The 27892-nt window shown below is 46.6% G+C and overlaps 1 protein-coding gene across 3 annotated transcripts; it reads left to right on the plus strand.

The window, feature by feature from the left end:
- Window positions 1-116: 116 nt before the first annotated feature.
- Window positions 117-27892, plus strand: hd (humpty dumpty). 3 transcript variants are annotated; one of them, XR_013307345.1, is made up of 12 exons: window positions 117-248; window positions 423-509; window positions 1958-2147; window positions 5736-5832; window positions 8402-8494; window positions 12900-13073; window positions 15928-16297; window positions 17590-17689; window positions 19439-19543; window positions 19896-20085; window positions 23307-24836; window positions 24889-27892. XR_013307345.1 is itself a non-coding variant. In XM_077632355.1 (11 exons), exons 2-11 carry the CDS (start codon window positions 500-502, stop codon window positions 23652-23654), a joined length of 1677 nt encoding a protein of 558 aa, XP_077488481.1. In that variant the 5' UTR covers window positions 130-248; window positions 423-499; the 3' UTR covers window positions 23655-27892. The 3 variants fall into 3 exon arrangements, 2 of the variants coding, with proteins under 2 accessions (XP_077488481.1, XP_077488483.1); XM_077632355.1 differs by having other exon boundaries at window positions 130-248; window positions 23307-27892; XM_077632357.1 differs by lacking the exon at window positions 117-248 and adding an exon at window positions 255-356 and having other exon boundaries at window positions 23307-27892.

Raw genomic sequence — 27892 nt, forward strand, 5'->3', positions numbered from 1 at the left:
TTTTTAAAAAAATAACCTGAAGTAATGCTTTCCTAAACAAACAAGTCAATTTTTTGTCGAACTGTGGTACGACAGTTAATTAGTGATTCTCATGTTTTGTTCTGCGGACCTGCTCTAGTGGCTTTCATCCATCTTGCAAGGACGCTTATTAAGGCGGCAGAATTTGTGTGCCAACGGCTGTTCCATTGTTTTGGGGTGTGCAAATTTTAAGCTAGTCGTGGATTGGGCTCTCATGACAATGTGCTTGCGTGAGTATCTTCAGCAAATTTAGTTTCTTTGAACCGTCTGAAGCCTTTCGCTGCGTTAACCGTTCTGCTGTACAAACAATTGGTGTTATGCTTGGGTGTGAGGTCGAGGTATGAAGGGAGCTCATCTTTGAATGCGTCTGCGTTGTTGTGTGACACCCTCGTTTTATAATGCAGAAGTAAAGCCGTGAAGCGTGCAATATCACCAGAATCACAAAACGACTGACACAAGGAAAGCCTGCAACCACACCACCATGGATTCCGGTAAGTGGCCTAAGGCAGCCTAAGGCGATTCAAATTTGACGAGCATAAGAATCTGTTTACAGCGTCCGGCGTCAAACCTCTCCCTGGGAGCTACATCTAGCAATTTCGTATACCGTCTTGACGGAAACGTTTAGTTTCCGGAATACTTGTTTTCTTCATTCAACTTTTCACGGACATCGTTTTTTTTTTTCTTTCCAAGGCCGCATTACGTAGCGCCTTGGAGATAGCGGTCGATGCGTAGTACTTGGGTTCGACCGAAACGTTATTATGCTTCTGTTTTGCTGAATGCAAGGATTCGCCTGTTTCCTATCATTCTTGGTTCTCCCTTGTCAATGTGCATGCGGACACCGTGTCGAAAATTTGACTGAAACGCTGAGACTTTGCTGTGACTGCGGTTCAGCGGAATGAATTGCAAATGACTCGGTCTGTGCGCACGAATAATGTTCGGCTCGGCCGCCGCAACGCCGTGCTCGTGCCGTATTGCTCAGAATCAGAACTGACACCCCTTACAACACTAATATGCCCCGACCCTAATCGTCGTCGGGCTGACTCGCGCGCGGGACACGATCTTAGGTTGGTGCTCCTTATCACATTTAACAGCAGTCACAGACTGTACGGCAGCAGCTTATAACTGTTTTTCTAGTAGTGCTACATTCTCTGTTCGGCGAAGTGGCTGCCTGTCTGGAATCGTGGAGCCGTGTGAAGTGCTATACTTTAAGTTTGAAGACTGTCACATATAAGTTCTAGTAGTTCGCAATGAAAAAGCATAGCCAGGCATGCGAGGAAACAGTGGTAAAGTAGGACTACAATTTTCCGGCAATTTGTCAGAAGGAACAATAACAATTATTTGTTTCCATTAAGTAAAGTGCAATGTGTGGCATAATAAGTCGTAACCAAAACTCCTGTATGTGCCCTGCGGGTCCAAACTCAATTTGCATGTATCCGGCTTTCGTAAGTCCGCTGCTGCTGCGGCCGAATATGTTTGCAAAGGAAAATTGGATGTGCACAAGGTAATGTAGCACAAGGAAGCGGGCGAGCATCACGGCGCTGACCGCACCCGCGATCAATCAGTATATATCGCCAGCATGGGCAGCAGTAGCGGCACACAACGCCGCGCCGTCCGGTCGCCGATTTGAGTAACGTGACTACGACGAGAAAGCAGTCTCCGCGTCCGTCTGTGATCCATGTTAGGCGCCGGGGGCACGGGGAGGGGGCCAGGGGCTCTACAGCCGGCAGCCAAACCCGAACAGTCTTCGTCGAGCACGCGCTGCCACCGCCACTGAGGGCGCTAAGATCACGTCAAGCGCATACCTTTTCCGGTTCAAGATCACGACGTCGTGTGCACAGACCGAGTCATTGCAAATTAAAGCTGCTTCTGCGTGCTCCATTATTCATATAAACTCCGCAGCTCTTGGGTAATACCTCGCATTGTTCTGTTCATTTTTTAGCTACCCTGGGTGACGTCGAAAATGTTACCAGGCCGGCGGTTTGGGTGAAACCTAACGACGTCCTCAAGCTTCGCAAGAGCGTCAAGCGTCGTCTGCAGCCCAGAGCTCTACAGCCCGTTAGTTTGAACGCCATTAACAACACCGCAGGCGCCACTGTCCCGAAGCGGGTCTGGAGTCTCAACCCTTTCCGGTAAAGTGCCGGCTTGTTGGTGCAACATGTTAAAGCCCTCCCTGAAATCTGCATGAATTGTTTCATTTCCCGTGACAAAGACCTGTTGATGAAAAGAGTAGCATATACTGTTGTGCTGTTTAGCGCGAGTCGCTTCTCTTTTTACTTCTCCCGTGTCATTTAGCAAAGCCAAGCCACTGTATATTTAGTGCCTACAAACACATTTCTAAAGGGTCTGTGACTGCTAAAATATTTTTTCTGCTGGTTTCTGTGCCCACACCAAACAGGCAGTAGTTATGCAGTGGCTGGATAAGGTGGAATGTTTCGATGCAGAACCATTGGTGTTCATTAGACCAAAATGTACTAGCAGATGGACCTTTTCCAGGCTGCTTCTGCCTGAGCAGCAGTGCACCTAAACTGTTTAGAGAAGAAACTATCTTCACAATAGCTGGTTGAGTTCAGTGTCATTGCTTCATTGGACACAATGTATGGCTTCTTGGAAGTCCAGGGCATGCATCACATTTGTTTTGTGGCAAGCATGAAAGTCACAGTACCCATATTGCAATGTGTTTGTTGTTAAGTATTATAAGAAATGTGCAAATGTTTCCAACATAGCATCATAGGTGTGTAGGCCTACCATGCCTGTGCTAAGCATTGAGCAGCTTAGCATTCTTCATGGGGATTTGTGATGGAGTATAGGTCCTTCCCGTCACTTTGTAAAGAGACAGAGATAATTGTCATTACGTAAAATAGCATTCAGTACAAAACATGTAGCTAATTTTTTTTTTTTTTTCAGTGGGCTGGTAAATGCAGTATTTGGAATGTCGGCCACTGCACTTAAGTATCGGAAATAGGCACAGGCAGATTTGTAAGCAACTACTGGGCACGTGGGAGCATTCTTGACACTGCATTTCTTTAGCTGTTTTCATAGGTATAAATAGGGGCCAATGCAATTTTCCTGGATAAAATTTTACACTAGGGGCTTGCCCTATTTCCTCTTTAAATCCACCCCCTCAAATAGGACTGACTAGTTTTCCATGCATCATTTCTCTGTGCCGTTCAGTTAATTTTCAATGGCCAACTTTGTTCTTGCCTGGCAGTTGCCTGGAATAGTACTATTACTTGAAATAGTGTCGTTACTTTGATATAATTTCAGACAAGCTTATATATGTATTGTTTCTGCAGTTGAGCACAGACACCCTGGCTGTTTCTTCCGCTCTGTCATGGGGCAGCTGCCTTGCTTGGTTTGCGGAAGCAGTTTTGTTAAGGATAAGGCTTGTTTTGTGTGTACCGTAGCTGACCACTAAGACTTATGCAATATTTCATGTGCATTTGCACTTCAGCACAGGATCCTGTAGGTTTCTATTAATAAAATTTTGATCAGAAGTGGATCAAATTGAAATGACCCTTGCCTACTGTTTGAAGTAAAAGTATAACAATCACTGACCAAGTCAACGCAAAAAATTTGACGTTTCGGAACCCATACGGGTTCCTTGTTCACATGTGAGCAAGGAGCCCGTACAGGTTCTGAAACGTCATTTTTTGCTTCGACTTGGTCAGTGGCTGTTATACTTTTACTTCAACTAATGCCTGACTAAACGAACTTTCATCGAACCCTTGACTTTGCCTACATTCTATTTACGTGGCCAGTGAAGGTTCTACTTAAAGATCATTTTTCACATTAGAAGATTCATATCCTCACATATGCTGCAGTGAAGCCAGCCTATAACAAACTGTTGGCGTGGAACCTGCTGCCAACTGACATCATTCTCGCAAAAGAAATGCTGTAAAGAGGCAGAGTACTTCTGCCTACTCTGTAGTATTCATTAAAAGTCAATTTTAGGATCTACTTGAGAGTATGTCATTTTTCCTTACCCTGTGTTGCTTATGTCTTGTACGTTTGCCAAGTTACTGTGCATATGCATAGTGCTGTGCATTTCATTTGAAAGAAGGGCAGTGCCTGCGAGAATCTCTCACTTGAATGGTTGCGAGCACTACCAATGCTGCTTCTTCTCCGTCAGACATGAATGAGAAGGCATATACAGTTGACGACCGATTTTTTGGACCCTCTAGGGACCGCAAAAACGACCGAAAAATCGGGCAGTCCGGAAAATCAAATTTCACAGAAAAAAAAAAAATCACCAACTTGTTACAAATATGGCAGAGTATAGGGAGGAAGGAGTTTTGTGCGCATTTTGATGCTTATGACTAAATTTCGCCGCGCATCGTGCACAGACGGCGGGCAGCGGCCACTTTCACGAGCTCGGCCTGGCTGTGCGGCCCTCGGCATGTCGCCGAGGAATGCACGGGTTGGAAGAAAGTCTAGACGCAGAAGCGAACACACCGCTGTGGGAACGGCGCTGTGCCCGCAGTATGAAGGGCCCGGGACGAGAATGCGAAGATGGCGAAACGATAAGAACCGATAAACGGCAGAAGCAAGCGCTCCATCGGCGTAATTAGGCCTAGCGACTATAGCCAAAATCTGCATCGTATCCGGTGATATGCACTCTGTGGTGGCTTGCGTATAATGAAAGGCATCTTGCGTGTCATTGAAACGCCAGTTGTTTAGTTTTACAGTAGAAAAATCAGGGTTGCAGTGCTTTTTGCCGTGGGTACGCAGTGCTTGGCACACCCGCACCACCATTTTCTTCCGCGCTCGCCATCACCGCGAAGCTGTACACCTCCCACGCGCTTTGCTGCTACCTCTTGTCGCATCCAGAACAAAAAACTCGGCACAGATGAATTCCACAAACTCTGACTATTGTTCAAGTGCGGCGGACGGCGTTCAAGAACAGTATGAATTTGAAACCACGCGGGCGCAATGTGCCGGCTCGCGCATAATTTTAGCCTTGCAATTTAAGGGGCTCCCTTTAAGCCTGAATTTCGTTTTGTTTGATGAAGTTTTCAATCTCTCGTGCAGTTTGAATTAATGAAGGTTCCACTGTATACATTATATGGCGGCTTGGGTATTGGCGACAAGTGCGAACGAGGTACGAAAAATTGAGCAGTAAGTTGTGGTGTCCAAAATTTCAGGTGCTATTATACATTGCCTCTATGGGTCATGTGATGTGGTGGTGCCGCAAAAAAGTCCGAAAAATCAGGCGTCCGAACTTTCGGTCGTCGACTGTATTGCTATAACACACAAAAGTGCTTACATTTTTGGGGCACAAGTATATGCTTTGGGTTCTGTATATATCCAGCATTCAGTCAGTTTTGCATTGATAGCTTGTACAGTTGTGGGTTTGTGACTTATAAGGTATAATTTTCTTTACTCAGGTGTGTTTGAGTGCGTTTCGTTACATCTGTTCTGGGCTGCCCTAAACATGGGAGTGCCTCTCTGGGAGAGTTGTCTACAATGTGTGCAAAAGCGTAATACGATTCCTACTTTCTCGTGTTGCATTGCTGGCATTATGGGGAGTAGCAAGGAATAGGGAATATCAAGGAATGTTGAGAGTTCTTTACCAGAGACTCGTGCACTGTTAGCCACAATGGAATGGTATGCTATGTTCTGGGCAGCGTTGCCCTCAGTTGCACTCTGGCCCTTTTGATGCAGATTTCAGCCATGTTGTCCTGAGCGTGGTCTGTTATGGGTGTTGCTTTTCCTGGCAGGTGTTCTGTGCAGAAAAAGCCGCGAATTGAAGAATTTCACCCTCTGCTGCACAGGACAACAACACCTGCCCCTGCTTCTTCGGCTGTCTCACCTCAGGTTAGTAGGCCTGGCTGGCTGATGTCTTGACTCTTGCCCAAAGCAGTATCTTAAAAGGATAAGGGCCGGAACACTGGTCATTGCAACCAACTGAAGGGCAAGGGATGGTTAGTCAGGGATCATTTCAATAATTTTTGTGGTTGAATGAAAGCAGGAGAAATGCTGCACCAAATGTAGAAATGGAGCATACAATGTGTGCCATAGTACAGTCTTTGTCGAAAATATACACGGCCCAAGGGGTTTGCTTCCAAGCTGTGTGGCGGGGCCCTTAAGCACATTTGACAGTGCTAATTTTGGGAGGGTTGAGGACTTCAGTTCCTCCCACCTTGGTGAGATTAGGGTCCCTCAGTATGCAAGAGGAGCCATGCTACAGGGCTCGGAAGCAGACACCTTGGGCTATATAGTTTTGACAAAGACTGCACATTTCATTCTCCACCGGTGTGCACTTTGTCTATTTTTTATTCTTTGAGTGTAAAAATAAACAAGCATAGTTATTCTTTACCCCCATGTGTTTGCTAAAGCAGTTTCCTTTTTTGCGGTTGGCTTCTTTGGTTTGTTTACCAAGAATTGTTCTCACCACCCACTTTCCATGAAACAGCATATGCTTCAGTATATGCAGCATATGCTGCAAGTAAAACCCAGGTGTTTCCAGCGTGCAGAAACCTTGAAAGTACCAGGGAATTGAGAAAAACATTTTGAAAAATTGGCAAGATGTCAGGGAAAACGTTTTTGAATAATCATCGAGAGTTATTGAATGAAGTATAGAAAGCAGCCAGGTTGAATAACCCTCCTCTGCACACTTGCACCTTTTTTTTTTCCTTTGTTGTTAGAATGGCATCAATCCATGAATGTTTCCTACTGATTGTGCCTAGTCCAGCGAGAAAGAAATACGTTTCGGACATTTTGTGTTGTGCTAAATATTTTACAGGAACCCTGCTGCAATAAAGCTCGCAGGACAGACCCGTAGAATTTTTCACTCGGTGGGAAACTTTGTTGTTGGGGAAATCGAACCAGAAAATAGCCAGCTTAAATTAGATAGTTTATGAACCTTTTGCAGTAGAACCCCGCTATAGTAAATGTGGATAGAGTAAATTGAAACTGCTGATCTATTTTGCCTATCATAGACGACTGAACTTTTTTTGTTTATAGTAAAGACATCTTTAATAAAAAATGGTTAAATAAGAGCGTCTGGCTGTGGCAACATACTTCCTCCGAAATAACGATATTGCAGCGTATTCGGAAGATGATAAAATGGCGCTCTTTGAGATGTCTTAACTGCCAGGCTCAGGAGCTGCGAGGACAAGTCAACTTTTCGATTGCATTGTGGCCATGAGACAAAGCGGACTGCACACACGAGAGGGATTAAAGCTCGCTGTGAGCGCAGAAAGCGTGCCTGCACACGTCACTGAGAAGGAAAGCACAGTAGAAATGCAGTGAGAGTAAGGAAGGGAAGAAAAGGGACGAGTGTTCTCAGTACTGCACAACGAAAAGCACAATGCAGTGGCAGAAAGAAGTGGAGGCACGGTAACACTGCTTGGGCAGTTTTGCTGTGCCTGACTATATGTGCGCATTTAACTACTGCTCATTAATTAACACTGAGGCCGCGGAAGACGACGCCATGCTCACACAAAGCTCTGATTTTCACGTGGAATCAAGCTTGCGTTGTATTCGTGCAAATGCGACACTTAGACGTAAACAAAATTGTAATAAGAAATGTGATAACTGAAAATAAGTAATTATGACATAAAGGGACAGCAAGAGCTGGATGGAAGGTATTTGGGTTTATTTTATAAACAGACGTGATGTGTTTAGTAAGTGTGTTTAGTAAGTAGCCAGTCAATTACCAGACAGTATCCTCGGAGCCATCTCATCACCAACAAGCAGTATTGTAAAGACATTTGTATAGGGCCCGAGTGGCTTTACTTCTGAGGGAATTCTACTGTTTTCTAAAATCTGTTAGGTTTGCCATTTTGAAATTCTATGTTTGCCCAGTAAATGCATCCATTACTCTGGCTATCAAAATGCATCTTTTTTTGTTTTTCACACATGTTATAAAAGCATCCCTGCTTTAGTCTTGCCAAAGGTCATGCTGACGCAGCACTGCATGAATGTATTTCGGCACATAACTTCACATTAAAATAAATGTACAACTGATGTCTGTCCAATCTTTGTCAGCGCAGCGAGTGAAAAAGTGGGCCAGCTGCCTCGCACTGATGGCTGCAGGTCACAAATGCGAAGTGCAAGCCATTGGAAACACTGTCGGAGTACACCACATCACATGTTTATGCGCACGTGTTTTCATTAATCCTGAAAGTGCACCGGCTTCAGCAGCCATTTTTCTTGAGCCCAAGCGAGGCAGTCATATTTGGATGTATATATAAAAAAAAAGAAAATGGCCGCTTACTCGCAAAAACTTCGGTGTGAGGGTAAACGATTTCATTGCCTCAGATTGTTTGGTGACAGGGAATCAAAAATACTTTGTTGCGGCATTTGATGTAGAAAGGTTGCACTCTACTGTGCTCAACTGTGGGCGTATTGATTTTTGTGCTTTCTCTCTTGCTTTTTGCAGAGGCTGACTGTTTCAAGAGTTGCCGTTGACTCCTACGATGATGAAACACGGCACTCTCTAGCGGATGGTGCAAAGGTTGAAGAGCCCAGACAGGTGAACAGTTGAACATCCAGTTCTTATTGCCTTGGAAGTGCGTTGCATGATAATGGAGCAAGGTGTGAGATTTAGATAAAGCATTCGCAGACTATCATCGTTAAGAGCAGATGTAAGCATGAAATGCATTGCAAGAAAGGTGTAGCATATTCTAGGACAGCTCATTGATACTGATAACCGCATTCGAGTCTTGGGGAGTGTCTCGCATCAGCCGTTTTTCTTTCCTAATCTTTCTTTCACGAGTGACATCATGCTTGGCTTTCTTTGCCGCTTTTTATGTATGGCAGCTCGCATGACCAGAGTTGGTTACTGGCCGTACTGATAGATGGCGCCACATGACCTGTATCGCCAGCACGCACATTAATGACGGCAACTCATGTGCCGCTGACACCTCGCTTATCAAGTGTCACCAGGACTGCACATGTGCCTCTTGGGCTGCACAGCAGGTCTTGGGCTCCTTCGCACTGCGTTCTGGCTTTACCACCACAGGATCATGAGAATGCTGTTGGCAGCGGAGAACATAGGCACCAGGGGTGGGTGAACTGAAAGCTTCGCCAATATTCTTGTAAATTCGTCTCCGCGTTCTCCTTCGTTCTGGCGCCAAGGTCACCCGTGGCACACTAACAGCGGGAGCTAGAAGCATTTCCTAAATATTTTGCAAGGTTCATTGTATGCATATAATGCACTCAAGTCTACTGGTAACTAATTGATCACTAGAGTTGAGGGGTCAAACCTCGATATAACGAACATGGATATTTCAAATTATTGCCTCTATCAAACTGTTCGTAAATATTTTTGACAAACGCATGCAATTTCTATTTTATATATTGAATGTGGTTGGCCATGAAACGGATATATCAAACTCCCCAGCGCCAAATTGTGCTCGTTTGGATGGCAGGCGGCAGGCTTCGTAGCACTGCACAAGTGACTGGTTGTGATTCGGCAAGAGTTTGCGCCAAGGTTTGCACTTTTCTCGCCTTCGCCAACAGCGGTGTGTAAGGGTTGCAGTCCGGCAGTCAGCACACCTCTCAGCCTATGACATGTGTCGACAACGCCATGGAAGCAGCAGCGCAGGTGGTTGTAAGCTTGCAGTAACAATCCTGCACTCATGTCGGCAGTCGTGGAGGTGGTGAAACCGGCGATAGCTTTCGCTCCAACGGACCGCTTTCTACGCGACCCAGCTGTGATGCGGGGAAGCCACCATAGCAGGCGCTTAAACTGTGCTTCTGATGCTGCGCGGGAAAGCCAGCCTAACTGGCGCTCGGTTTTTTTTTTTTTTTGCAGCCTTTGAGTAGCCGCAAGCGCCTTCTAAATGCTACCAGAACCTGGAACAACATCTGTTTCTCTGCTAAGGATCGCCAGAATTGCTGTCCATTCAATGACAAAATTGCTTCGCTGTTGTGCGCGTTTCTGACAAAATAGTTACAAATTTCGGCTGTAGCGAACTATTTTACTATTTTTTACTTCACTATAACGAGGTTTCACTGTATGTATGTACATGCCACATTTGTAAAATTAACTGGGATTTCATATTTTTCTGCTCATGGCTAAGGCTGTACTGCAGTTGCATTTTTATGCAATCTGTGTGTATTACAGTGGAACCCTGTTCATACGTTTTTCACCGGACCGGGGAAAAAAAACGCAACAGTGAGGAAAGCTCCGAAAATGAATCAAAATGTGCAGTTTCAACCAAAGACAATTTATTTCCAGAGTGCGCTTAGGACTTAAAGAAGTCGAGAATGGTGGCTTGCCGTTTTTGCCACGAGCCTGCTTTGCTTTCGGGCCGAAGAGCGCGGCATTAGCGTTTTTATGGAGGAAAAACGCTAAGGCGCCCGTGTGCTGTGCGATGTCAGTGCACGTTAAAGATCCCCAGGTGGTCGAAATTATTCCGGAGCCCTCCACTACGGCACCTCTTCCTTCCTTTCTTCTTTCACTCCCTCCTTTATCCCTTCCCTTGCGGCGCGGTTCAGGTGTCCAACGATATATGAGACAGATACTGCGCCATTTCCTTTCACCCAAAAGCCAATTATTATTCCCCTCTATCTCGACACGCTTCGAGGTGATGCTGTTAAGCATCGAGGGTGGGAGACCAAGGTCCTTGGCAATGTCGACTCTCTTCCGCGCTGGCTGCCTGTCGACTGCATTTAATGCGTCCAGCTTTTCCTCAAGGGAAAGCGCCTTCCGCTTGCGCGACGCCGTCTAAGCACAAGTTCGACGTTCACGAGGCTTAATGCACAATGACAATAGCATGATAGAAGAGGAGTCGACCCGTTCAACAACCATGCGGCGACCGTAAAAGTGAGAGCATTTTTCACGAATGGCCACCTAGTGGCGGCCTCTCGAACTGGTGTGCGGCTTCTTGCAGCCAGTTCCATAGCCAAGCCCGGCCAAAACTCGCCAAAAGTCAAAATGGCGGTTGCAGCACATTGCCTACCTCAGCCCAGGCGTGTTTGGGGTGCTAAGTTGCGACGTATCATGCGGGAGCGTTTTCACAGCTACTACGTAACAACGGGGTTCCTTATACATTGGATCCTATGGAAGCTATGCCGGGACCGGATGGAAACGACGTAGCAGCTGGGAAAACACAGCAGTGAGGAATGTAACAGCGGGGTTCTACTGTATTGACCTAGTGAAGTTGTGAGATTTTCATGATCTAAATCAGTTGTTCCTGTAGCTGCCACACTTTGTTTTTGTCAAGCCACCATCTCTGCTGAACAGCAGTCCCTGGTAGCCTCTGAGGGGAAGTATGGTGATGTCACATTTGCATGCTGTGAGCTTTTTGCATGCTTAATAAAAGAAAGCAGAAACATTTGCAAGGTTCATGCCGATAAGGGCCGGTAAACTGGTCTCTGTCGCAAATGGTGGAAGTGGTCATGCAGCACGGGGCTTGCCACGCTTTGCTTTTGGCTAATAGACATTATCTCGGTGCTACGGCACATTTGCTGTGCATTGTTTCATTGTGCTTTGTGGCTGCTTTCAACACGATGGTGTTTTCTGACCACCATACATGGGCCAGACTTGAGACACAACTTTTTTTTTTCTTTTTGACAAGCCATGAAACACGAGTTTTTAGAGGGAAAAGGTGTTGTGCAGGCAGGGTCGAGCAGTGACAAGTCGCCGACACCAGTTTTCTTCTCCGCCATGAAGGTGCTTTTTCAAGTGGGCTAGTGAAGTGACCTCGTAGCTAGTGCCAGCAACAGTGGTGCCGAGGTTGTGCGACAGGATGCTGGTCCCTCTCTCTCGCCCAGTCTCTCTTTCTCCCTCTTTTTCACGTCTCTCTAGCAAGTTGCACTTCACAGTAATGAGAGGAAACGACAGCTGGTAAGGCTTCGGGGCTGCACATCCTCTGTAAATTGAGGCTGCGGGCTTGAAATGCTATACTTCAGGCATATTTGAGACTGTTGGATGTTTGCTATAGGCGGATACAACTTCAGTCAAGTCTGCAGTGAAGCTCCACCCATATTCAGGGCTGCCGAACAGAATTCCTCTGTGACAAAAAGTAGTCTATTGTTAAAACGTTTAGGTAAACTAACCGCAAGGAAAAGATTATAAGCACTAGTATTTTGTTATTTGATTGTTTTGATTAGGTCAAAGATTAAAAAGCTGACTCAGTTTACTGTTGGGATTGGCTAGCGGAGTAATACAGGACACCGTGGCCCAGTGTTCAGAAAAGCTTTTTTTTTTTTTAAGTTGTATCCTACTATAGAACCATGTCCTGTGTTCATGGGGGGGCATTCCAATAAGACTGAAAGTTGTATGCAGGATGTGAATTGTGGTGGTAATGTCTAGTTTAGTTTGTCTAAACAACATGAGTGAGAGATGGCGAGAAAGTTTTATTGTCAAGTTTACTGGTTGTGTGTCTTGTAAACGACCAGAACATGAGGCTAAAAAAAAGGTGTTTAATGTTTTGGGCATTACATCAGGCAAAACCTTCTGCCGCTTATGCTTCACAGAAATTAGCTTCTCTTTGATGTGGCGTAGCTTCTTCTGCGCACTTTGCACTCGTCTGGAGAGCAGGGGAAAAGCATGATCAGTGAAATTGCGTACCACGAGCCCTGAGAGTGCCATTCATTGAATGCATGGAAAGCAGCTTTGGTGAGCGCTAGCTGCACTCTCCATGTTGACTTTACTGCCATGATAAAAACCCAACAAGAGCAAAGAAACAGCAAAAACAGTGAGGTAAAGCATGTTACATAGTTCCATTGCAAAACTTTGTCTCCTCCAGCTGATGCCTCGGCTGCTTTGTGACTACAATGGCAAGGATTGCCTCTAACCTTAGTAAAAGTAATTCTGAGTAAGTAGCACTTCCAAAGCTGGAGTAAACACATGGCAAGCTGCGGTTCTGTGCTGTGGACCTGGACCCTGTGATGAATGGCAGAATGCCCCTGTTTGCGTGTACGCGCAGTTGTCGAGGCAGCCGGGCCTGCCCCTGGACTGGAGCCTGAAGACCCGCGTGCGCTTCTGCTCGGCAAGCCGCTTTCCCTGGAGCGGCACCCTCAAGACATGCGAGGAGGCCAGTGGCACTACGGGCTTTGTTAGGGGCATCCACTCCGGCGGCTGCCAGGAGTCCAATACAGAGGTAAGGAGCACCTTCGCTGCCCAGGGCTGGCAGACACTGTGGCACCTTTGTCGCCATAGCAACGAAGGAGTCAAACATGATGGTGTGATGGTTGGGACAAGTGTGGTCATTTATCATCTGCTGCCACTGTGGTAATGGAGCGGAGGTAGGCGGGGGTGTTTAGAACGTTAGCTGCTCTATGCGTAGGCATTGCCGCAGCCACACTTAGTGCCCGCAAGTCGCTAATGCTGCGGTCGCCAGCCGTGCAGTGCACACCCACAAATCCCTAGTGGGGGTGGGCTTTCTCACTGTTGCATCAGTCCTAACAGATGTGAACACACACGCAGGTTCAGCTTTGCGAACATTGGGAATTTCGGAAAGCATATTAGCTTATGTTTACAGCTTCCAACATTCTCTGCAGTCATTTCTAAAGGAATAGACTTTTCCGGCCATGTATAAATTCACTTTTTTACGTATAGTTTAGAACTTCTGTTTGGGCTAGATGGTTCATTTCGATCCGGAAAGGAACATTTTCACATTTTTCATACTTGAACATTCAGATTTTATTCGTTTTCTGAAGGTAAGAGTTACAGCTGATGCAAATATCTTTTGTGATCCCGTGAGATTTGTATCATCGACAATTCACTGCAGAGATGCATATTTGAGTGAGGAGATGTTTTGTTGTCAGTTTCAGTTCGTTGTCACATAAGAGTAGCAGGAAAAGGCCTACTGGATGGGCTCTTCCGCTTGGTTCTTCCAATACAGTAAAACCTCATTAATACGTTCCCAGTTCATACGATTTCCCGATTCGTATGCTCAAAATCGTGGACATTAAAAATGACTTGTAGAGTTACACTATATTTTTCCTGGTTAATGCGTTCCCGGAAAAGCATGATTTCCCGGCTACTACGTTTAAAATTTCAATAAATTACGGACGTATAATACGTTTATTGACCAACCGCACATGTGCAAACATACAAGTGGGCCGAACGAGAGGTCACGCGGCATGTTTTTTGCGGCAGTCTTCCGCTATGATGGCTTCTATGCAGTTCCTCGATGCAGCGAGGCAAAGCACCATTACTGACACCAAAAAAAAATAACCGCACTAGCATTCCCGACGGTTTGTGTGCGGTGCATAAGGGAAAGGAGGCGAAGCTTCTGCGAACTACAGTGATGCGCTTATAGTATACGAACGGTCCGAGTCTAGGAAGTACAGCTTAAAAAAGCAGGAACACTGTGACAACCAGCTAGCTGCCCGCGGTGGCTTTTCCACAATACTTGGGTGCAAAGGGGGCGAAGCATCCGAAAATGCCAAGGAAGAGATTTTGGTTACTTTCGTCACTGCCGTCGACGGACTGGACGCGTTACGAATTTCCTTCCGCGCTAAAGACAACGCGGACTGAATTCAGCGAGCACTGGAATAGGTTCTGTTCAGCTCTTGTGCCAGGAAACGCCAATCGACATTTTTATAACATGAAATTGTCAATAAATGTCTTTTTACCTCATTCAGCACTTACATTTCTCAAAATCAGGCGGTTTGGATCATACGTTTTCCTGGATAATACGTTTTTGCCGCAGTTCAAAAAACTTATCAACGAGGTTTTACTGCATAAGGTACCATAGAGGATATGCATAGTTGGTTGGATTAAATGCACATGGTAGCAAAAAAAAAAGAAATGTTCTGTGCTACTTTGTGCAGCACTTCGCAGCTGAAACTGAATCATGATAGATGCTTTATTGACAGCATAATCACTGTAGAAAAAAAAACTAGCAGTGGCTTAGCTTGGCTATGCCAGGATATACATAGCTTGAGCTACGCTGAGCCGCTGAGCAGCAATTTCGGCCTCCTTCTCCATGGCTATACCACACTGGCAAATGCCCCGCTATGTATATATACCCCCACTGATACCTCTGCACATGCGCACAAAATGAGGTGCTATCAAGCGGCTCCGGCGCAGCATCAGACTTGGCTACTGCGCAACGGAGGCACACAGCTGGGCACGCGCTGGTGGGTCTGCCGCGGTATGACCGGCGAGGAGCACGGCAGCGGCTCTGGCGCGGCGCACCAGCTGTGCGCCATGTGACGTCACTGCTCCTCGCGCAGGCGCAGCACGGCTCTCCAGGAGCCACACGAAACTGCTCAACCTCGGCCAGTGTAGCTCACACTGCAAAAATTAAGGTGGCAGTGTGCAATTTTAGCGTGCCTCATCTAGTGCTCACTGTACTTTGCAGCCTGCACCTTGCATTTTGTTCTAGAGGCAGAGTTCCCATCGAAGGGACTGAGATGCCAAGAAAATGTTGAATTGGGCCAATAGCGCGCCTTTCAAGGATGCCCTCCATACGATTTGAACAAAAACAGGGCTTTGTTAAGTCATGAAATATGTCAAGCACTGCGTGGCGACTTGCACTACAAGTAGTGACAGTTTTTAGGCAAGAAACCTCATTTACTGCAGCTTGTGAATTAGATGTCTGAGAAATAACAGTCCAAGCGTGATAAAAATAATACAATGAGTCACTGGGCAGTCTTGTTTGTGCAGCGTGATTACTTGTGCCGTGAGACTTCTGCAATATAAAAATTACGTTCTTATCAGTTGTATCAGGAATGTTACACCAGATCATCGCAAATGCTTGTAGACCTTCGCTGACATGCACAGTGTGCGGTGTTCCATTGTGCATTGATGGTGCAGTGTTCTGCACTGACATTCATTTTCAAAGTTCTCTCAGTCAGGTTTTATTACCAGTTCTTTGTGCGAACAATCTGCACGTGCATAGCTGTCAGAACGCAGATGTGTAGAAATGGTTTTGTAGTTTTTCAAAGCTGACATCATCCCGTCTTTGCCGTCCTTTCTTCCTGTCGGTGTGTGGGTGCACACAGCGGGGCAGCCTCGACAGCAGCCCACAAGCACGCTTCCACCAGCAGTGCCTAGTGTGGATGCACCCACACCTGCCGTGGCTACGGCTGTTCCCGCGCCACGGTACACTGGCCAATGCGTCAGTGGGGAAGGAGGCCTCCTCCCTGTTCGCCGACCCGGCCAGTCCTGCCCGGGTCACCCTCCAGGGGGACTGGGCGCACAGTTTCCGCTCCTTGTACCAGCTGCTGCGCGCCCGCCAGTGTCCCTACTTCTACCTGTGCACCGCCTCCTTCACAGCACTCTTCAGGGCGGCGGGCGTGGCCGGCCTGGCTGACCTGCATGCCCTGCTCACACCCACCACGCGGGGTCTAAGGCAGGCACTGCGCGATGAAGGTGAGGGGTTTTTTGTTGCCATGGTCAAAGGCTTGGACCACTGCCACTTGTTTATTGAGGCCCCCTGTGGGAACAGTTACCAGCCAGACAACGCCGCATTTATCCGGCTATAGCAAGTTTTTTTTTTTTTTATCATTAACAGAAGTGAAAAAGTCATCCCAACTGTCAACATTGAAAAGTCATGGAAAATATGTTTTCTTGATTACACAAATTCGCTCGGCACATTTATTTACCATAAATGGCACCAGCTGCACCAGTGACAAGAGTGAAGGTACCGCTGACAGAGCAATGCGCCTGGCAGCTAAGCCCATCATCATGCAACTGAACTATATGGTGGAATGGCACAGTTCCTGATGCTCCGACTTAGTAGTCTTCTCTTCGCTGCCACGTAAAGTTGTCACCAAATGTAAAATATGTGCAGCGGCACCTTAAAAGCGCACAGTTGACGTGGTGATGTTTATCTTTGTATCGGCTGTAACTGAGTTTGTCCTGCATATCTATTGAAAAAGAAGGGGCGCGTAAGACTTTCATGCCACAATGGTGGTTTACGGAACTGATGTTCATTGTTGGGGCTCGAAGGCCCCCCAACAGTGTACACGCAATGTCTGCGCAACTTTCAGTATATTGCGGTATTGCAGTCTCACTCATCACAGTACAGTCTTGTACTTCCTTTTTTTTTTTCTTCTCCTTACACGCCTGCAAAAGTGACCCTTGCTTTACAGTTGTGGTCGCACTATATTCGGCTAAATATGCCAACTGCTTTGTGTTCTACAGGGTGGCCACAAATTCACTTGAGCCTTAAGCACTCGGCAGCAGCCTTGGCTATTGGTGATATCATACTCAACATAGTAATAGCCACAGCTAAAGGACAAAACCTAAAGCTCTGCTAGGTACCAAGCCATATCGGAATTAAAGGCAACGAGAGAGCAGACTTATGCGCTGCTCAGGCGCGTGACAAGCAAATAAAGGAAAATATGTATGCTTTAGCACAGCCTTGTTTGTTCTTGATCAGCACGGAGTTAGGGCCCATTAAAATAGGTATGGCTTAGTCACTTTGCTTGTTCACGTGTGTCAAGTCATGCTGGTCTCTTGAAATGCTGTAGTTTGAAATGGAATGCATCTTATGCATCATATGTGTTTGACCTTTACCCTTCAATGAGAACAGCTTGATAAGAAGAATCTTCATAATGAATAATGATGTCAGTGTTGGCAGGACCTGCAGTGTACAACGCGGACTGTGCGCTGATTTATTTTGTCGCACTCACTTTTATGCTGAAATGCTGTTTGCCCAGGGATTTCATTCACCATGCCCCTGTGCGCCAGCCAAGAGCAGATGGACGAGACCATGGATGGCACATCGCAGTCGCCCCCTGCAGAAGCCAAGACTGGCAGGTGAGCGAGCAGCCTTGCATGCAAACTGCCCTCTCGCTCTTTCCAGCTCCTGGCCTTGCATTTGTGCGATGCATGCTGGGCTGCTTCAGTTTTTTTACCCCTTAATGCTTGTCCTCTCGTGGGGAGCTTGTCACCTTGCTTTTGAATGGCACCAATGCAAGGCCGAGTTTAGTGCGGCACCCTTCTTTCAGTGGCACTCGATCAAAGTCACAACACAGCAGGATGAGGTCTTTGCTTGCCGTGCAGACTCTTTCACGTGTGTGCCGTCGTCGGGTGTGGTGCTCCTCAGTTTGCTGAATGAAATGAACTTATTTTATTTGTGAAAATGTATTAGGCTGTGTTGTGAATAGACCCGCCAAATTTTTATTTTGGAAAAAAGTGGATTATGCCAGTGAGTACAGTAGATAGGAGGTCTCCTCGATTTGGCTGCACTTTCTGCACTAGTTCACAAAAGTGCCGTGCCAGTGTAGTGCCAGTTCTTGAGGCGCGAGTGTAGCCAGACACTAGTGCTGTCGGTGCAGCGGCCAAATCGAGTGCAGAAGTGCAGAAACTTTCGTCAGCTGCGGCCATGTGTTGGTGTTGGTCGCGTGTTTTCACATATGCGCGAGATTGTGCTCGCTGCATTGAACGCTATGCAAATTTGCTCGAAGTGGCACATCTTATGGGGCGGCTATAAAAGTTGTTAATTCTAAAGGTGGTGAAGAATTTGACACCGTTCTTTCCGTTGCGTTGTGCAAAGTGACGCAGGCTGCGGTCGACCGTCACTGATTCAACGGGTACTTTGAAGAGGCAACATTGAATTCGAGAGATTATTCAGAGTACCGCTCGAGACGATCTTTTACAGTCGATACGCGTGATTCAGGCTGCTTCTGTTCTATCGAAAAGTGACTGCGGTTGTCCGCCAAGAGTTGCCTGATCTATATTTGAACTCAACTCAATCGCGTTCACTTTCGGCGGACTGTGACCGCGACGTGACGGTCAGAGGCTAACTGGCAGGCGAAGGTGTGGGCTGACGGCGTGACCGCGATCAAGCCCAGTCGCTGTAGTAAGCGGAGGTACTGACATCGCAGCGAGTCACAAACGTTGCGATCGCCCACATATTATAAAACATCTCGCAATCTACCTCTTTATGGAAGCGCTTCATCGTGCTGCGTCTATAATTGCACACAAAAGAGAAATGGTGTAAACAATGTGCGAGGCTGGACAGAAAGACGAGAACACGTACGCGCACTATCATTTCAGCTGTTTGGTGCGGGCCCGGCGCAGATGCCGCGTCTTTCACGGGTACGCGGCCCTCTCAACCATGGTCTCAACGCCGCTCACTAAAACAAGCGTAGTCACCGTAGCATGGCCGCGGAGCCGTCTGCTACGGAGCGCGCCAAGCACCTTGCACTACTTGCACGAGAAGAGAACTCGCCGGGAGGCTAGTGCAGCAGTGCAGAAGAACTCGTGCAGCACGAGGCCAAATCGAGTGCCGAAGTGCAGGTGGCACTAGCTGCACTGTCAAATTGAGTGCGAGAGTGCCGCACTTCCTGAACTGGTGCAGAAGGTGCAGGCAAATTGAGGAGACCTAAGGTTAGATGTTTCACTGCTGTGGAGCATCCTGTACCAGAGCGTGCTGTACTTGCTATAAGGTGTGCTGTCATTTGTTCTGCCATGGACAGCGTGCCAATTCGAAGCATGTAAACAGAGCAGTTGGTGAAGGTTTTTTCACTGGATGGTTAATATGCATTTGTTTGTGGCTCGCAGTCTGGAAGAGAATGAACCTGAAGAGGAGGAGCCCGTGACTTGGCTGGAGAGTTTGGGACTCAGCCAGGCAGACTTTCCCTCACTCAACACAACAAAAAACAAAATGTATCCTTTTCTGGTTTCCTGAGAAATCTTTTTTATTTTTCCTCATTGGATGCATGAATAGTACCACGTAACTGCCAGCCCAACTGAACGATACAGTGTAGAAACTGATAATCCATTTTTAGAACATTTTGAATACCGGTCGGACTTGAAATTATTTCAGGTTGCTTTATTTTCAAGTTTTCTAGTATTTGTGGATGGAATAACGAAAAATAATATACGACAGAGCGAAAATGCTTACAGTCAATGAATTCCTCTATTAAAAGCCATTGTGCAATGAATTGTGAGATCGATGCTGCATCGTAGCTTATGTTGCTGTGAAACGATGCACTCCTTGACTCCCATCGTTAACCAGGCTGGACGAGAGCAGAGAGGATCGTCGGCCACGGTCGCTGGTGTTCGTCGAGCGAGGTGAAACGCAGGCTTTGTTCAACTTCCTCCTCAACAGCCGCGCCTGCGTCTGCCCGACGGGTCCCCTGGCTGGGGTGCCCCCCACACTCCTCGCTCCCGTGGCCTTCCATGGAGCCAGCTTGCGCTCACTCAAGGTGAGATGATGTGCACCTCAACTGTCGAGTGCAACCTGTAGCCCTTAAAGGCTTCTGTCTTCGCTTTAACAAGAATGATAGCTTGCAAAGCAATTATCTGACGCTGAACGAGAATTGTGGTATCGCCTTCAGCAAAGGTTTCGCAATACTAAAGAACCTTGGGAAGTCTCTATTTATTGAGTGGCACTGTGAACTCTGGTAGAGGAAGGGGGTGGGCCCCACATGTTCTGTCAGGCTTGCATTGTGGTGGCTGCAGGGCAGTACAGTGGAACCCTGTTCATACGTTTTTCACCAGACCGGGAAAAAAAAAACTTAACAGCCGGGAAAGCGCAACAGTGAGGAAAGCTTCGAAAATGAATGAAAACAGTGCAGCTTTGACTTGAAACAGTTTATTTCCTCAAAGTGACCCTAGAACTTTAAAAGGTCAAGAATAGTGGATTGCCGTTTCTTTCGCTCGCTGGAAAGCACCACGCGTTTCTAATAGCCTGGAAGGCCTCATTGCCGTCAGCACCGCTTTGAGATACGATGTACGTACGTACCTGCAGAGGAGGTCCAGAGTCGGCGCGGCTTTTCGAATGCACGTATCTGCCAGCTCCCCGGAATCAAGCAACGCGTGCTCCTCGTCGTCATCGCATTCAGCGGTTCCACTTGCGTTCGAGTTTGCAACGATCTCGGCGATGCTTTGGCACTCCGACGTCACGACGGCAGCATCCACGGCGACAAAGCCGTCGTACGTGACTCCCATGGCACCCAGTGCATTCATAGCCTCAGTTAGCTCTTGATCACAAGAGGCTGCTTCCGACTCTTCAGCTTCCGTAGCAGTTTCCACTTCCTCGTCCGTGCGAAAGCCACAACGCGCGACGCAGTGCATAGCGTCAAGTGCTGAAAGGGTCGTAAGCTGCTCTCCATGATCAGTATGCGCGAGACAGTGCTTCACAATCCACTTCCTGTGGAAATGCTTCAAGTTCTCTATTGCGTTTAGTACGTCCAGGTTTTCCTCGAGGGGAAGATAGCGGCTACAAGTTTGACCATGGTACGACGTTCACGAGGGGGATGGCTATCTAATGGTGGCCTCTCCAACTCGTGTGTGGCTTCTTGCAGCCAGTTCCATAGCCAAACCTGGCCAAGACTCATCAAAATGGCGTTTGGCGCGGCGCATTGCCCGGGCGGGTTCGAGGCACCAGGTTGCGACGTATCATGCGGGAACATTTTCACAGCTGCAACATAACAGCAGGGTTCCCAATACATTGAATCCTATGGCAGCTATGTCGGGGCCGGATGAAAACGACGTAACAGCCGGGAAAACTCAGCAGTGAGGAATGTAACAGTGAGGTTCTACTGTATACCATATATACTTGGAACAGCTGGTCCTATTTTTTTTCTCTCAGTTTTGACTGGGTGTGGCCTTTACACTGGACCAGCATTTTTCCACAAACTTTTTGCGACTACAGTGGAGCCCTGTTTGCGCGCCCCCCTTTGGATAAAATGATAAGATGTGTGCCTGATGACAGGCACAAATTAGTAACCACTTGGAGTAAAAGAGGTTGCCGGATTGGTTTACTGGCTAATGTCGCAAGATTTTAAGTTATTACGGTCAGTACTAATGATGCCTTGGCCTACGGTTTGGAGTGGCGCTCACTCGTGCTACTCTCGAATGTCAGTGTGAGATGGCCTTTGCCTGGCCTGCTTTTCCATGCTCTTCCATCACTGCTAAAGGCTTTGCAGAAATAAATTACGAGTTAATTTAACATGAAGGTATTGTGTGATGTGGGCATACCTTTTAAAGACTGCATGAAGTTGATACATAACAAATTAAAGAACAGATGGCAGAAAGATTGAGATAATGAACTCAACAACAAACTACACTTCATAAAACCTACCTTGGGGAATGGAAGTCACGCAGACACCAGGAACGTTTCACTGAAGTAATCTTATGTCGCCTTCGCATAGGACACACACATTTGACACACTACTTACTTACTTGCAAAAGAAGCTAAACCTGTTTGTGAAAGATGCGGAGAAGAGCTCTCACTAAACCATATCTTATTTACATGTTCAAACCTAGAAAAGCTAAGAAAGAAGTTTTTTAGTCAATTTTATAATCAATGCATTCCATTTCACCCAGCGCTACTCTTGAGTGATAATGCAACTGTTGACGTTTTCGATGTTTTTAACTTTTTACGAGAGGCTGGTTGTCGTAATAAACTGTGAATGCCTCACTTTTCTTAGATAAACCTCAGCCACTTTCTCACTCCTGAGAAGAAGGCTGAGGTGTCTATTTCATTGGTTGGGGGCCTCGACATCCTTGCCCTGCAAAGGACGGCCGCTGAGGTTACCTGACCTTCTTTGAAGCTTTTACCATTAGCCATTTTAAAACTTTTTCTGCCCTTTACTTTTACTAGGTGATATGAAATAGCATTTTAGGTCCTTTACACCACCGTTTTGTTTTCTTTTTTGTATAAAATCCAGCACAAGGCAATTTTGTACACCTTGCGTTTGGCGCATGATGGCCTTAGTCGCCTATGTGCCATAAAACCCAACACAACACAACACATAAACATTTAACAAGGTTAGACCTTTTCTGTTAAGCTGTGACTAGATTCAAAGCACTTTCGCTGTGGTTTCAGTGCGAAGCATGTTAGGCCTAGCAGCAACGGGTGCCTGAGCCTGGTGGGTGGCGTATTGCCACAGGGAAACGCTGGCATTAGCGTGGGTGCACCTCATTCTAGCTTACGCGCAGCATGACATGGCATTTTTGGTGCGAACGGCAAGCACTCAAGATGAGTTAGCAGCACTGTGGCACCATGTGTCTACGGTTCCAGGTGTAACCCGGCAAATGCCGAGTGCCACAGGCAGTTACCATCTGTTTGCTCCCAGCTAAACGTAACACATGGTAAAAATTGTGCCATGAAACAATTCTTTTGGCAGACTTCTTTTTTTTTTTTTTTTTTCAGTTACTGGTGGCCGATTTAGGGGTGCGCCTTACATGGGGGCAGCTGTTACAAGAGTATATGCGGTAGCTGTGCATCAGTATTCAAAGTTAGCTTAACAGTGAAGTGTGCATGCTACTGCTATCACTCTGACTTTGTTTTCCCTCAGAAAAGGGATAAACTTGTGGGTTTATTTTTTTCTTTTCCTTGCTTTTCCATTCCATTGCTCTTGACCAGCACAGCTCATGGTGACAACTCTGCTTTACCCTGCCTCCATTGTCCCCACACCAGGTGCGGCAAGGCTGGGTCAAGCAGAACGGCACGGAGCTGCACATGTTGGAGCTGAGTGGTCCCATCCTTCCGAGCGCCCTGCACGGTCTCTGCACACTGTTTGGCAGCAGCCAGGAGAAAGGGGCCTTCTCATTCGTGACAGCGCCCGAGAGCCACACGGCAGCATTCAACGCCTTCCATCCTCAGCCGGCAGCCGCTCCTGCTGCCTTCGCCACTGAGGCACTCAAGGACTGCGGCCTGTCACTGCCATTTGTGCAGCACATGTGCACCAAGCCCCAGGGACCGGCACCAGTGCTCACCTGCGTGCAGGCTGAAGAAAGGGGCTACGACATTTCTGCATGCACCTAGAGGGGCCAAAACTAGACTGGACTGCGGTTTTTGATTGAGAATGGTGGTGCACTCTGGGCGTAAATTTTGAGTGTTTTTTTTTCCCCCTTCCATTCTCTGTCATAAGCATGCATTCCCTCTGCGCGTGTTGCCACGCCCATGGAAGATTTTTAGCACCTACCCGTTGGGTTAACCAGGTGACACGTTGGTAATGGCAGTGGCTTCTGTGTGCCTGCTCTTCTGTTTTTAGCACAGGTCATTGGTGCATATTATCAGTTGCAGGCATTTTTGCAGTTTTTTTGGGGGGGAGGGGGGGAGGGGTGACATTCTTTTGTCATGACTAGGACAGTTCGGGCAGGCCGCAGTGTGCGGAACGGAACTGTAGGTCAGCTGTAACTGTGATTATGATGGCTTTATTGTTGTGTGATTCACGCCGTATAGGACGCTGTGGTTGGTGTTTTAGTGGGCTTTTATACGTTTCACATCTGAGTATTGAACGAACTGTAAGCTACGGCTCTTGCGGTGCACTTAGCAGTGTGTTGTAACGTGCATATGCGTCACTTTACAGCGACATATACACACCGTGAACTGCTCTGTGCAGCACTGTCAGCTAGTTCTGTGTTGGGGGGGGAACTTTGGTTTGCTAATTTCTATCTTTTTTTTTTTTGTTTACAGGTTCTTTGCCATTTTTCATATCCCATTCAGGCGCAGTGTCCACATATGTGGACGCAACCTGAGCACTACCATATGTCGCTTATACAAGGCCTGAAAAATGTATAGAACGATATCGGATCAGGCATGTGAAATTAATGCAGGAATTAGGTTTTTTAAACGGATGGTGCTATTTTTTACGGTAACTGTGGTATGGCTCCTGTGAGTGTCAATTTTCTTTCGCTTGTTTTACAAGCATGAACGATTCGAAGCGCCTCAAATGTGTTATGTTTACATAACAACAAACTGTGACAGAGATAAGTCAGTAGTATAATTAAGACCTTAAATATAATGTAGTCGCGATGTGGGTATATGAGGAACGGAGAGAAACTGCATAATTGCTTATCTGGGAAGCGTGGAATTTTTTCTTGCAATCCTGGCATGCTGCTTACAAAAATCTGAAATTATAAATATTCACACCTGAAGAAGGTATTCATCTCTGGGCATTTTTTTCTACGCAGGCTCCGTTAGTCTTGTCGTGCCGCATCGGCTGTAACAGCCACTTTTTTTTTTTTTTTTTTTCACATCTTGAAGGTTTGCATAGGCACTGAAGATCCAGGCCAAAGACTGAGATTAAGCACGTTTTGGATGCCTTGCAAGCTGAGCGCACCTGTGATGGAGGCTTGAGCTAGTTTTCGTTTTGAAGCTTCTCACTTTTATTTTTAACAACTTTATAATGCCTGCGGCTGCATTCTGTACGGTACATCACTGAGGTTATACCGGGTGCAGCTAGGCCAGTTTTAGTACGCTGTCATGTCTTGAACAATCTCTGCTGGACATTGCAACCAAAGTTGGAAGGCAGCGTCAGTTGCTTGTAATAGTTGTTCCATTTGTCATGCCTTTATCACTAGTACAAAGAGTGCCACTTGTTGTGGCCTCGCACACTTAAATGCGAGTCCATTTTACAAGTTGCTGCAGGTACATGTGCTTTATTATTGTTCCGTTTCAGACTAGCACAGTTGTATTCAGTTGTGCATGTGATTGTGGGTATTACTGAGAAATTAAGCCCACATGATCTTTTGTGTGTAAAATAATAATTCAAAATTAGTTCTTTTTCACTTTTACTAACCCAGTATGGTTTGTAGTGCTAAAGCTTTCCATTGGTATTCAGCCTTTGCATGCATTGTCAGGGGTAGTTCAAGGTATTTGAATTCCGTTTCCGTGCATGAGAAGTATGTTTTTGTCTTGTAACACTTTCTACGGAGCCATAGTGGTGTCATAACTACCGTGAAGTTTCTTGAGTGCTGTGTGACTCATTTTTATGTCCTCATTGCGTCACCCCTTCATGTTCAAGTTGCCACGAGTTGAACTGAGTCAAGCTTTGCTCAGTATCTTAACTTGATCTTCCATAACACATTCATTGGGAGGTTTGCTGTGACCACTGCCAAGAGGGGTACTGTAAATATGTGTGACCTATATTTTTTTTTATCATGTCATTCATAGCCTGTATAATGGCAAAAGTGCATTCAAATTTTATTCATGTTCTGAAACTGGTGGAAGCTCACTGTTTTGGATGAATGAAACATAAACAGAAGAATACAGGCGGGAATGCAAAAAGCTAAGCTTCACCTACTGGGTGAAATAGCAAAACTTGAACTCAGACCATGAACGTCGGCAATTTTACATGCCGATGTGGCATATAAAAATGCTACTGCACTATTTTTTCCTAATGCACCCATAGATAAGCAACGGCTACGTTTCCAGCTTGTATGCACGCAATCTTATGTAATTTTTAGGAAAACCAACCTGGAAACTACCGTATTTACTCGAATGTAACGCGAGGGGTTGCTTTACATGCTGCCCAGCGGAAAAAAATAAAACCACGAATATAACGCGAGGCTTAGGGAAGCAAAACAAAGTACCTTTAATAGACATCGTGGCCAACTTGTTTACTCATCTTCCTCGCTTTCGGAGGCCGAGTTCTCAGAAACGGAGTCCTCCTTTCCGCTATCGAAGTCTCCCAGTAACTTCTGCCGCATCGATGTTGTTTGCCGCAGAGAGAGTCCATTCATCTTCATGAGCGTTTGGGCCCACCCACGAGATGCTCTGAACTTCCCATCTCCCAAGCAACGTCTCTAACTTTCCAACGGATCAGCTCGACACTGACCCCCATGAGACTGTTGCGCTGCTCGATCACAAAGTCCGCCACTTTTTCCTCCAGCTGGACGTGATGGCCGTGGCAAGGCTCACGAAACCCTTTGCAGTCGGGCTCACATTTAAAAAGCCCCTCCCGCTCCAGCCGCCATCCGCGGATGGTTGACTCTTTGAGGTTATCTTCCAGCTGCCGCAGAATTCTCGACCTCTTCAGCTAACAGGATCGCTTTTCTCTTAAAACGAGCGTCGCACTGAGCACGACGCGTTGCCATCGTGTGCACTGAATCAATACACCGCGAGCGACGCCACAAGAACACGACGCAACGATGCGTTGAGCCCGAGGTCGCAGCGAACACAAAAAAAATGGGAGAACAACGCTTTGACTTTGGATGGATGAGGATATGGCTTCTGTGGTACCCATGTTGCCAGCATAAGATCGCAAAGCTGCGGAAACCGAAACCAAGCTGATTGCTTTGAAATGGCTGCACCGCGGCACTGCTTTAGGCCAGTCGAAGTACGGTATTCGATTATAACGCGAGGGTAGACCTTGAGGGGAAAAAATGCGGGAAAAAACTCGTTACATTCGAGTAAATGCGGTATGCCTAGCCAATAGCAGAATGTGTGGTGCTCTACCACTTGCACATTGCATAGTGATCCCGACAAAGGGCCAGATGCAAGTTGCTGCCTGCAAAATGGCAAGATTGCACCAGTAATTTGGTGCAACTAAATGGTCAAAATTTGCTAAGCAAGATTCTTCGAAAATTGCAAATCGCATTTTGTGTTCAGTTAAACACATCAACTGATGCAGTTTATTCACATTCAAGTGTCGCTATTGCTTGCTTCCGTGCGCTGGCCACCTGTGCTTGCTCTGGCTTCTGCTAGACTGTGGACCTTCATTGTCAGATACTTCACCTTCCATTTGGATACAGGCCATATTACAGCATGGGTTTTAATTATGTGTAATAACATGGTTCTCGCATGCAATGAAACACCTTTCATGCACGACGCCTAAGCCATTACTTCATCAGCCATGTCTCCTAGTTTTTGCATTCTCATATTGTATTCTCCTGTCTGCGTTTTGTTTCTCTGTAGGGGTGCATGTTGTTCGTAAGTTCTCGCATTGCTTTGCTTGTCTTTCATGGCAGTCTTCACTTTACAAGACCCCACCGAGCCATCATACCCTCCCTGAACGAGGAGCCGCACAAGCCTGCTAATGTAGCTTGATGAGGCGGCTGTCCCTCTGATGTAACTGCAACAAACTGTTCCAGGTACCGCCTGTTGTCATTTTGGCTTTTATGTTGAAAAAAATTGAAGCTGTCTACCTTTGTTGTACTGTTGTTTTATCTTTTTCCTGAACATGCACTTTTAGGCTGTTGGAGGGGATTGAGTGGGGATACTGCATCGCATTGGTTTCATCTTAAGCTCAATGAAATAAACTATTTATTTTACTTGAG

This window comes from Amblyomma americanum, chromosome 7, assembly GCF_052857255.1.
Source record: "Amblyomma americanum isolate KBUSLIRL-KWMA chromosome 7, ASM5285725v1, whole genome shotgun sequence".
In the NCBI taxonomy this organism is placed as follows: domain Eukaryota; kingdom Metazoa; phylum Arthropoda; class Arachnida; order Ixodida; family Ixodidae; genus Amblyomma; species Amblyomma americanum.

Coding starts and splice junctions, on each gene's coding strand:
- hd (XM_077632355.1), top strand. Junction 5,833..8,401: donor CTTCGGCTGTCTCACCTCAG/GTTAGTAGGCCT, acceptor TGCTTTTTGCAG/AGGCTGACTGTTTCAAGAGT. Junction 13,074..15,927: donor GCCAGGAGTCCAATACAGAG/GTAAGGAGCACC, acceptor GGGTGCACACAG/CGGGGCAGCCTCGACAGCAG.